This window comes from Ischnura elegans, chromosome 1 (genome assembly GCF_921293095.1).
Source record: "Ischnura elegans chromosome 1, ioIscEleg1.1, whole genome shotgun sequence".
Lineage (NCBI taxonomy): Eukaryota > Metazoa > Arthropoda > Insecta > Odonata > Coenagrionidae > Ischnura > Ischnura elegans.
Genome location: NC_060246.1, coordinates 804,495 through 816,690, shown reverse-complemented (window position 1 = coordinate 816,690; position 12,196 = coordinate 804,495). Strand labels below are relative to the sequence as shown.

Below are 12,196 nucleotides of genomic sequence, written 5' to 3'. Positions count from 1 at the left end.
GGGTGACACAATAGTTGTTTTTAGACTAGTTTGAAAAATCGTCAACTGCCGGCAACGCATTACGATCCCCTGAGATAGCAGATGTTAGACCACCCGCACGACAGGATGGAATTTCGAAAGCACGTAAGAATTTTTTTTAACGTGAATAAAAGTCTTTGAATGCGTGAATACTATCTTTGAAGATGTTTTGAACTATAAATATTTATAGAAATAATGTTTTCTAAGGCTTTTTACGGGAATATAGATGTTTTAGAGGAAATTCAATACCCAAGACCCACGCTACCTGGAACGCATCCGTATCTTCCCTATGTTAAAACGCTCTCGTATAACGCAAATTCGTATAGCGCAAAGACCCCAAGGAACGCATCCCTTGCGCTATACGAGACATGGGTGTATTGAATAACTTATTAAATATTTTCATGTAATGTTGTACGTATGTACTTACAGAGTTTTCAATTAAATTTTTTTAAACAATTTACGACATAATTTAATTTTTTTATTCTTGTCACAATACGTAAGAAAAGAAGATGCAGATTCAACGATCATCTAAGAAATAAATCGCATTTTATTAAAAAATCCAGAAGCAATTACTCTGTCCAATGTGTGAAATGTAACGGATAATTTTCTATTTTTCACGGCAGTATAATATTTCGAAGAACTTGGAGACGCAAGAGCATAAAAGATATTTAAATACTGCTGCATCTTCCTCCAAAATACAGAAATTTTTAGTAAAAACAATTTATGGAGACGAAGAAAAGAAACTAGCATTAGCAGTAGGATGTCTTCCCATGCTATTTTTAATAGTCATTCCTTCAGATCAAAGGCATGTACAATCGGTTTTGCAGCGCACATGATACATAACGCCTTTCAAACAGCTGCTGTTATAGATATAGATATGAAAAATATTGTCATTAAAATATATTTCTATTTTTACATTACACTGTGCGTCTTCAAATACTGAAAGAATTTTGTGAAACTGCGGAAGTCGCATATATAAGAATATACTTGGTTACTGTAAAACGCACTAGTTACCTCTTTCGTCAGCTGTAGATAGAATTTTTAAATTATACCACACTATGAATTCCTACTTTCTATATCAGGCTTAATGCCCTACAGTTGTAGAAGAGAGTTTTGAAAAAGAATCCTCAAATTTAGCTAGAGTTTAAAACCAATCAATCACCTTTTTTAAAAATGCTATTGAAGTTATTGAGGGTGATAAAATATTAATCTTAGTAGTGAATGAAGTTTAAAATATCTGAATCAAAAGCGGTCAGAAAGTCAAAGCGGTCGGCTAAAATCTCTATGACCTTTGACCCACATTACGACTTTCGGTGGTCAAAATAAATTGTTGTACGGATGAATGAACTGCGTAACCGACTTTGGCACCCTTCAAAACCTATGGTTTGACACGTTGGTTGTCATGATGGCCAGACATTTAACTCTATGACCTTTGAGACCTCGGTGGTCAAAAAAAATAACAATACGGATCTATTAACTGAAAAATCGACTTTGGCACCCTTCTAAACATATGGTTCGAAACCTGGGTGTCACGATGGCCAGACGTTTACCTCTATGGTCTTTGACCTCCGTATTAACCTTGGAGGTCGATTAGTGAATAATATGGGTATTTGGACAATACCATTGACTTGGGTGCCCTATAAAATCCATGGATCGACACCTTTGTTGGTATGCTACTCTTTTTGCCTCCCTTATGACTTTGACGGTCAACGGTTAAATTTTCGTAAATAAAAGTGTTATTTTCGGGTTTCTCTGGTCCAAAAACCTAAGAATTGACATCTCGGTCAATGAAATTCAGACATTCTATCTCGACTTTTTAAACATTTAAACCCCATAGGGCAAATTCAAGTTTGGACCCACATTGTGAGGTCAAAAGGTCAAAATTGTAAAATATTGCTTACACTCAAAAAAACTTAGGCCTTTTCCCCATAAGTGTGCCAGTTTTCATGAATATTGCTCCATGCAAAGTTATTAAAATTACATTCTTAATAAATATATTTAATGCGATCGCTTCGTCTTGATTTATTTAGCTTTTTGCGCTGAGTCAAGGCTATAAAATGCCTTAGTTCATCGTAAAAATATGTTTATTAAGTGTATAATCATTTTGCGTGCCCAATATCGTCACTTTTCAGCGACTTTGCAGCGTATGAGCGTTAAAATATCTCAAGTGCGCATACGGAATATCGTCCGCAGTCCGAACCGTGACGTCACGATCCCTCATCCCACTCACTTCCCCGCGGTGCGATGTTGGCCACAGCGTTCCGTCCGAACGGCAGGTCTACTTACTTAAATGGTCTAAGATCAAACGAATAAAACTTTCCGACCTTAGCCACTTTTTAATGGGTGATTATTAAGAGATGTTTCCCTGAGCTCTGTGCCTCATGCATGCATTGGTAATCTCAGACGATGCAAAATTCTTATCTAATCGTATAGAAACAAGGTCCCTGTGACGTCACGTGGAGTGGTATTGCATGGGCGCCAATCTGGCCTTTTTCAAATGAGGATAAAATTGACCATTGCCATTCGTCTGAACTGGGATTTCTAAAACCAAATAATTTGTATATTCTGAATTCATTAATGGTGGGTAAGGAATCATGGTCAATGCATTTAGTTTTCTTTGATGAAGGAAACTTCCCTATTATGAGCTCCTACGCACATACTAATAAAACAAATTCTTGCCAAATTATATTTTATTTAAAACTGATGAAATTATAGTTGCGCAAGGAAAGGAAGGAAGCCCTGCATGCCGGATTATTGCGAGGGCAGATTGTGAAGATTGTACTGTACATTTATAGGGACGTATTAAAGTCTAGGGATGGGTTGAAGAGCATTTTTCTCGAATTCGAATATCGAATACGATGCAAGTGCTAGCTCATGAGAAAGGGTCTGGAGAAGGCAGACTGAGGTGACAAGGCGGACGTCTGGTTTCACACCTTTAATTCACAGAGCGCAGAGGTACATTCTCTCCATAGGACACACAGCGCTAGACTCCCCTTGCATTTGCCCTCCAAGAAGCTGCCCCCCGTGTAATGTCCATCTCGTGACCCGAGTGTCACTCTGGGAAAAGCCAACGTCGCGTGCATTTGAATGCATGCGTAAATTCTTCTTAGTGTTGTTCTTGTGGAGTCATCGGCATTTTACAATTTCAGTGCTTGCTCGATAAGTTTTCATAAAAATATTATTAAAGCATTAAACCAACAAAATGTGCAAAATTTCATTAAAGACCCAACCATTGTCATTAGAGATGAAGAGAATTACAGACAATCTGTGCTGTGTATTTAAAATTCGAATACACTTGGGTCTCGTATAGCGCAAGGGATGCGTTCCTTGGGGTCTTTGCGCTATACAAATTTGCGTTTTATGAGAGCGTTTTAACATTGGAAATAAGGGATGCGTTCCTGGGAGCATGGGTGTTGGGTATCTTACACCCTCTAAACCATATATATTCCCATAAATAGCCTTAGAAAACATTATTTATGCAAATGTTTATAGTTTAAAATATCTTTAAAGATAGTATGCCCGCATTCAAAGACTTTTATTCGCGTTGAAATAAATTCGTACGAGCTTTTGAAATTCCCCCATGTCGTGCTGGTGGGCTAACGTCTGCTATTTCAAGGGGTTCGTAATGCATTGCTGGCAGTTGATGATTTTTCAAACCAGTCTAAAAAAACTAATGTGTCACTCAGGCCCTTTTGTCGCTCATCGAAATGACAGGAAAATGCTACTTTGAATGCCATTTCATAGCTAGTGGTGTTTATGAATGATAAATCATTTTAATTTGAAGTCCTTCGAGTCATTAGCAGCCAGGTGAAATGGTCTTTAAATGCCTCGAAACCTGACCCAGGTTTTCCTTCCCTGAAAATGAATGAACGAGAATGCATTATTTTCCAAAAGAATATCGTCTCGTCAGAACTAAAAACTAGTTGAGGGGGAAAGGAGCCACTTTCACTCACAGCTTGGAGTTCATCAGAAAATGTTGCGGTGACTGCGCTATCAGCACTTGCAGATTCACCTGATATCGCCGCACTGAAAATACCTGCTCGCCATTTAAAATTCTGGAACCAACCGGAGCTTGTAACCACTAAATGCCTCGGAGCGATTACCACCCTCATCTTTTTGTACAGAACCACTATGAACTCTCCGTATGTGTAGACCGCTTGGTTGAAGTTGGTGCGGCTGAGGTCACTGATGTTTTAACTTCGTCTTTATTCAGAGATCGTGCGTTTAAACTTCCTCACAATATCGCTTTGACGCTCTCCATTTTCAAAGCAATTGACCTCTTTCAATTTCTCTTCTAGGTTTATGGTTTTTCTTGATAAATTCTTGATTTTTCTACCCACATTCCTATTTTTTGCCATTTTCTCTTGGTTTTTACTCTGTATGGCTCTATCAAAATCGTCTTCCACTGCTGAACTGTATTCCTGAGATGCAGAGGACCTAGGACTGCTGGGAGGGAATGAAGCTGTTGTGTTTGAGAGACTATAGCGGACCCTTTTATGTGTTGATGCTAAACATACGCAACTCGGCCACCACTCCATTTCTCATAGATGACCTTGAAGGCTTTAGTATAGACCCTCTACCTGGAAGTAAATCGCCCGATAACCTATGAAGGCAAAAATACGTCTCAAACCGTATTGCCGAAAAAAAACTCATTTCCAGTATCCCCACGCTTAATTAACAATCTAAATTATTTATCATCATTCTGTGAAGGAGACGAGATAAATTACTTCGGTAGGCCGGCTATCTGGACCCAATGACGAGTGATACTTTTGGCCATTGCACAGCAATGGATTTCGATTAATATATAAACAAAAAAGCGGATTTGAGGCAAGCAATAATATTAATATGCGTAAAATGATAGAAATTTCGTGTGTACTTAGCGCAAGTTCACGTTTTATCACGAGAGCGTTTAAGATTTTTGATTAGGCTACACTGCGTTGCAATGTTTCCCTGAGGAACGAATTTGCGCTGTATCGAAATTGAGCTAATCGAAATTTCACTGTACGAGACATGGATGTAGTAGTATTTACTTTACATCAGATGCGCTTGCGTCCTATTTGCCATTCAATTTTTTTTCGTCGCGTAAAATTTGAGCAACGTTATCGTGGAGCAACAACAACGTTGAATGATGAAGGGTTTCAATTTTTGGACAACGTTATCGTGAAACAACGTTCAACAGGACGACGTTAAATGAGGACACACTGTACTATATTTACGACATCTCTTGAAGACGTACAATCAGAAAATGAGTGTTTTTGGCTGGTGGGGATGTTTTTGGCCCAGTTTCTCTAAAATGAGAATGTCCTTATTGTTTTCTAGGTTGTCATGGCTGCAGGTTGAGAAGTCGTTGCTTCAACCAAACAGTGGCAGTCGAGTGAAGACAGGAGTTCCTTGGCAATGACCTTACAGGTGACCACTCATTGGAGTGTGGTCTGGCAGACGACGGGAGCCAAGGAGTTAGCGGTAAGTGCATTCGTCGTGGAACAGGGGGTTCAACGACCGGGAGAATCTTCTAATGGGGAACATGCATGATTTTGTTAAAGTACTAGAGAAAGAACTCTATTGTATTCAATGGAAATTTTATGGATGAATGACGTTTTATATGACTGAGGTATGAGTCTTTTGAAATACCTCTTCATCAGCTGCCTGAAAACACAATTTCATCATGAGTGCTTGTGCATGACGTCACAGCACGGTATCCACTGATGACACACTGAGGAAGTGGATAGAAAATTGGTCTATGCTGGGGCTTAAATGCAAATTTGGCAAAAATATTGCCGTTTTAACGTCAGACTGCAGATTGTGAATATGTTGGGTCGCCTACGCGTTGTTGGAACAAATAAGGGTGACGTCCAATAAACAAAACGTTTAAGTGGTGCCAGTAAACTATTTGTCACAGTTTTAGAAAAACCCATGTATCACTTAGTATCTTTTTCTCAGTACAATTTATTATCCAAGCTCTAGATTACTAAGGTCTGTTCACTTTATCTATGCGGGTGAGCTGGTGTGGCTTAACCGAGTTGGGGTGAGAGGAGGGAAAGTTTATCGACTTGTGACTTTCCCTCTTCCAATCAGCAGACAGTAGGCGTGGCCTAGCACTTTGGAATTTCAGTCGCTCTCAGACCTCTGTCGTGTCAACTTCGTGAGTCTGCTACCTGTGTGGCCATATCTCGCGCGTTCTCTTGGTGCTCTTCGATTCTTCCATTTAAATCCAACATATAACTTATTGTTCCTTATTCTTCCACTTCAATCCTTTTCCATCTCCTTTTCGAAAGTTTTTTATCCACCTGTTGCATTCCCATCCGCACCGACTCCCTCCCTCCACCTACTCCCTCTCAGTACTTCTCCAATCCCTTTATTACCAAACCCTAACCCTTTTCCTCAACTCCGTATTTACTTTTGGGTATTACAACCTATATAGTTCTGTATACCTATGATTTAAAAGAGTAATATCCGAGCGTGTTTTTTGAAGGCTCCGAAAGTGACTCCGAAAATTAAGACACTGACGGGAGGGGAGACGAAGAGGTTGATTTATTAGCCACACCGCTCCAGCAATAAGTTACAAAATAAATTATTTAATTAAATACCTGTCGTGCTACTGTTCTCCATTCTTATTGCATCCTCATCCTCACGAATTCCCTTGCAATCCCCGTTTATCAGAATGTTACGCTTATGTATGCCCTTCACCAGTGGTCTCGCGTTTGGCGGACAATATCCTGGCTTCTGAGATGGGATTATCCTCAATCCCCTCTAAATGAGTAGCTATACATTGTATGCATTGTTTCGCCGCCGGGCCCAAAATACATGTGGCCATGTAAGAGTCACACCTTTTCAGTGGGACACTAGGGCGCCTACGTACATTTGGCAATGCTAAGGTTGCTCCTGCTCTCTCTCTCTCTCGGTACTACCCCTTCCCCTTCAACGAGGCCCTTCGATAGTGTCCGGGATCTCACGAAAGCTGACCCGCAGAGATAAAATGAACAGATGATAGTGAATGAGATTGTCGATTTAATTTGCGTTCCATTTCAATTTTGTGGATTCTCAACTCCATGCTGAGAAATCTTAAAATTAAAGTTGCAGGGCATTCTTGTAGTGCTAAAGAATTTAGAAATTTTTGGGAACTTTGAAGGTCTGTAGCAACAAGAATATTGAGAATTATGAAGTCAGATTTTGCATACATTAATAACATTAACTTGATTATCTATTCACGTTAAAAAGATACTACCTATTTCAATTTTATCAGATACCACATTAGCTTGTAGTAAATGTGTGAATATACAATGGCACTATATTTACAACTATGGAAAATGAATCATGTGTTATCATTGACACCATATTCTGATGTTGTAATTATTTTGATTTATGGTTTATGCCCATATAATTAACTTAATACAGTAAAACCTCTTTGTAGTGAACCTCTTTATATCATAAAACCTCCACTTATCGTACCAAGGAGACACCCCAAAGACGGCCTAACTACCTCCGCAAATCGTACCGAGACAACTAGAGACCATTAATGCAGCCGTGATTACGTGTATGGAATGAAATTTTAAGCAATAAATGTTTCACCTTTTTTTATACATACACCCTTAATATGTTGTAATTTTAACATTAACCATTAGTTATGGCCAAATTGTTCCGTATGAGAGCATACCTAACTAGGGATGAGTCGATTCCACTTTTTTTCGATTCCGATTCCAATTCCGATTCCTTCAAATCGATTCCCGATTCTTGATTCTGATTCCATCGATTCTTACTCCTTATAGCAGGTGGGATTTTGATTTATCTGTAGCATTACTGTCATTAAAATTTAAGAATGGAGTAGAATAAAATAACTAGGGATGGACGGATCCAGGATTTTTGGAGCCTGATCTTTCGAATCTGATATTTTCGATTCCGAATGCATTTTCAAATTCCTGCCATTAAACAAAGTCATTATTCAAGTTTATTCTGGGTACATACAATTAATGGAATGCTTTTTAGATTTTCATACACATTTTAATATTTTTATAAATTAAAAATCTTTTGTATAGGCTTTCAAGTTGTTTTTTTTAAACTTCTCTACATGCTCAGGACCTAAAATGTTATGCTTGGGTTTGGAAATGAAAATAGGAAAAATCTTAGATGATCCACTGACCAGTGACCAGTGGCATAGCAAGAGGACCCCCCAAAATATAAAAACACAATTACTTTCCTTCATAAAAGGAAACAAAATATTTAAAAATCATGAATTTATAAAAATGAAAAATGAAAAAAATTAATCTTTGAAAAATGAAGTTTTTTCTATTATGAAGGGTGTTAAAATTGGTTTGAAACCCTCTCCTATGTACCCTGTTGTTTAAAAATTTTCCCCCTGGTTTTGGATTGGCGACCCCCTGCCATCGACTGAATTCAAATTTTCCTCACTCACGTTTCCCCCGAATTTTATTTTCTCATTGCAAACCGACTTGTGTTTTACCCGAAATGCTTCACTATGGTGAGGTGGATTTAGCACATCCTCGCGACAATTTATACCACAGTGCACGCACACGGCATTCATTGGTTCTCCATATCTCAATGGAAATGTTTATACACAATGAAAGACATTTTTATCGGTGTATCATTAACGTCACGAGCGACGAGGTGCTCAACCGCTCAGCTTGAGGGAGGGGTGGGCAGCAGAAGCGTGTAAAGGAGAGGTGGAGAGGAAGGAGCAGTTTCGTAGCCAGGTATTTCGTTCGGAGGGGGGGGGGGGCAAAAACAGGGGGAAATATTTTAGAAAAAAAACCGGGCACTAAATAATAGGTTGTAAACTAATTTTAAAACTTTTTATAATCGAAAAAACTTATTTTGTTAAAGAAAAATTTTGCGAATTCCTGAGTTTTCAACATTTTGTTTTCTTTTGTGAAGGGCAATAATTGTGTTTTTATATTTCGGGGATGGGGAGGGGTCCGGACCCTCCCCCGGGATACGCCACTGGGAAGGAGCGCGTAAAGGAGAGGTGGAGAGGAAGGAGCGCGCTCCCTCCGTATTTCAAACAATGAGGCTACAAATGAGGGAGTCAAGGACGAACAAGTCAGATCTTGCTTCAGTGACGTCGTTGCCTTCAAAGCGAAGTCGGGCACGCTATGTGATGTATGTAGTTGGCGTTTCCAATCCGTCTCTAATTGTTTGAGGGGTTAATGCTGCGCTTGTTTCTTTGAAAATTGTGCTGTTTGGACAATGTTGCATATCAGTAAAGTGTAATTGTAGAATTGTAGATAGAAAACTGAGTTGCAATCGATTAGAGCTGAAAAAAAAAAACAGAAATATCGTCAGGAATGCGTCTCGTTTGGTCAAATTCTTTTTTTCAATCTCGTGCATTTCATTCAATTGTCGAAGCTATCGAGATATCTTCGGGCACAGAAAGTCACTTTCCTAGCATTTGTCATCTAGAAACGGAGAACTGAAGCAGGTAGGCCAAAAAAGGTCAGTTGGTGAGACGAGGTAGAGATTAAACACGCTTCAGTTGTTTTCTTGTGATTTGATATTTTCCTGAAAAGACAATGATTTATGGTCCGTGTGATTTCGGAAACGAAAAAAAAAACAAGAGGTACGAGCTGATGGACAGCCGAGGGTGGTTTTCTAAAATCTGCGACGTAGTTACTTTTGACGTGGTTATTATGCTACGGTGCTGAGATTAACCCGATGATTGTTCAATCTCTTGGGAAGAGTCACACTATATGCCATTCGTATTTTTCCTTTTTTATTTTCTGGCTGAAAATCCTGGCCACAGCTGAAATTCTACTCGTAACCTCTGCGAGAGCTTTCGAACAAAACGGTTCATGAATAGGACAAGAATCGCATGCGACGGCGCATTCGAAGAGAGAATCGGAACTCTTTCCACCATTATGGGTCGTTGCATTCACTGAAGCTTTAATTTAAAATTTCGGATCCAGATCCGATGTTTTCCGCGACTTTGGATCCGTTGTATCCGATGAAGAACAATATCCGCGGATATTTGGATCGGAGGTATCCGATCCGACCATCCCTGAAAAGACAATAGCCGCGGTGGCTACATTCTCATTTGGCCGCGGTGGCTAAACAATAGTGTAGCGTTCATATACATACCAGAGCAGCATAGCGGGTGCACGGTGGCGGCCGAACGCAACCTGTCGAGTCTGCCCGGAGGCCGGGGCGGCTTATGCCTAGCTAGTATCAACTTCCTCAAGGGTGTCATTGATGAAACTGGGCTATACAAATGCGAATGTGTCTATTTTTTATTATTGACGCAGACGTGTGTTAGTCTAAAAAAAGTTACTTATATAAAAAAACCGCTCTCAGCGCGTATTTATAAGAAACTTTTTTTTTCACAGGTAAACCCGTTCTCTGATCGTTTTTATTTTCATCAGACTTCAAATAACATTTGAAAATAAAAACATATCTATCGATATATTATACTTTAAAACTGGTGGTCCAGATGAATTCTCCGAATGTGATTTATAATCGTAATAATTTGATTTGCCATGACCAGCGGTGATGAAAGAACGAAAAACGCATGCAATGCTTCCCGAACCCGTGCTTTCCAATTTTTTTCTCTGAGAGTAGCTTATAAACACGAGGCATTTCAGGGTTCGTCGGTTTGTCGCTCTTGCCGACATTTTCATGTTTCGGAGGCCTCTTAGGCATGTTCGTCGCAGCACCCGCGTGCCAGGCATATTCTCCGCGCGGGCAAGGCTGACACCGCGGCCGCTTAGGTGTGTGGCAGCCTTTGTGCCCCAAACTTATAGTCTATGCTCAAAACATTTATCTTCCTGGAATTGATGGAATCGGAATCGACTTTAGGCGATCGATTCTCCATTCCGATTCCGTTCCCGAGAATCGGTGGAATCGAGAATCGACATTTGGAATCGACTCATCCCTATACCTAACAGTAAATAAGGAAAAAGGTATCCAACGATCCAAATCATTTTAAGTGACTATTGACTTAAGAGAGATCACATCATTTTCTCTCTGATCATGGTACAAATCATGCGATAGCGCTCGCTTTCTGTAATTATCAAATAATAAGTACATATTCACTAATGCGTGCTTGTTTATTCAAACACATAAATGTAATGGTTTAAAAGACAGTAGTGCTTTTCATTTCCAAATGATATGTAAAAATGGTGCCTATCACTAAAATCTCTCGATAGTGAACCTCCATCCGTCAAACTGCCCATCCTGCAGTGTGGGCAGAATACTCGCATACATGTGTTGCGTGAAGTGTACATCAAAGGATAGACACAAAACACGCTCAATTCGTCGCTTACGTCAGCTGTGAGTGAAGACGAACTCCAGTCCACTTTGGAGGCACAACCAAGTGCACTATTAGACGAAATCACATTTCAGCAGCTGCTTCTAACTAGACGATGCAATTTTGATATTGCCAGCAAGCAGCCTAGTCAGATCCAGGACCAGGGGCCAGTGATTTTGAGTGGGCCAGCATTTACTAGCCGCAATCAGAACTGATAATGTTGTGAAATTTCTTCGACGTACAGGCACTTTGGTTGTGTGTGTAGTTATGCCCTGATTTGGTTGTACACTTTGGAGATGAAAATGTTTCAACTGTTTCTATAAATAACATGTTCATTGTTGTTGTTTTGCTTCTGAGTAAATTGACTAAATAAAATTGAAAAGTTCAATACTTGAATTAGTAGGAAGCTCTTTTAGATCCTGAAGTCTCTAAAAATCACACAGATTGATAGAATTTGTTCTTAAAATTCTATTCTATCAATGTACGCTACACTCCTAGATTAGAAATGGTGTTTAAACATGATGCAATTATGATTAACACATTATGGTCCGCACGCATGTTTTTACGTGTTTCCGCCGCCAGCGCTTATGTGCCGATCACGTGTTTTTACGTTTTCATGCAGTGTAGTCTCCTGCTGACCTCTACGGATTTATTTGGAACTATTTCGACCTAGTTCTGGTTTGTGCGTCTTCAGGTAGCTTTACTGTTTGTTTTTGTGAAAGTTTTTCTTATTGATGTCTTTTTTATCGACGTTATAATAGTTTGAACATATATTGAAAACCTACCTACCCAGAAGAAATGCAAAAAGTAACCGGCCCCAATGGCTAGTCTAGTTTAAAGGATGCCGGACCAAGAGGTGTTAACACACTCAATGCTGAGAAAATTTATCATAACACACCGCCACGCGGAAAAAATATTTTGCAA

General features: G+C 39.5%; 1 protein-coding gene across 9 annotated transcripts in view; it reads left to right on the top strand.

Moving 5' to 3' along the window:
• The window catches only part of LOC124154429 (Golgi reassembly-stacking protein 1-like), an 85,580-nt gene that overhangs the window by 62,332 nt on the left and 11,052 nt on the right, over window positions 1–12,196 (top strand). For all 9 annotated transcript variants that reach the window (XM_046528148.1, XM_046528202.1, XM_046528174.1 and 6 more), the window contains one exon: window positions 5,338–5,481. In XM_046528148.1, the coding sequence (XP_046384104.1) occupies window positions 5,338–5,358 (21 nt within the window). In that variant the 3' untranslated portion in view covers window positions 5,359–5,481. The remainder of the gene's footprint in view (window positions 1–5,337; window positions 5,482–12,196) is intronic.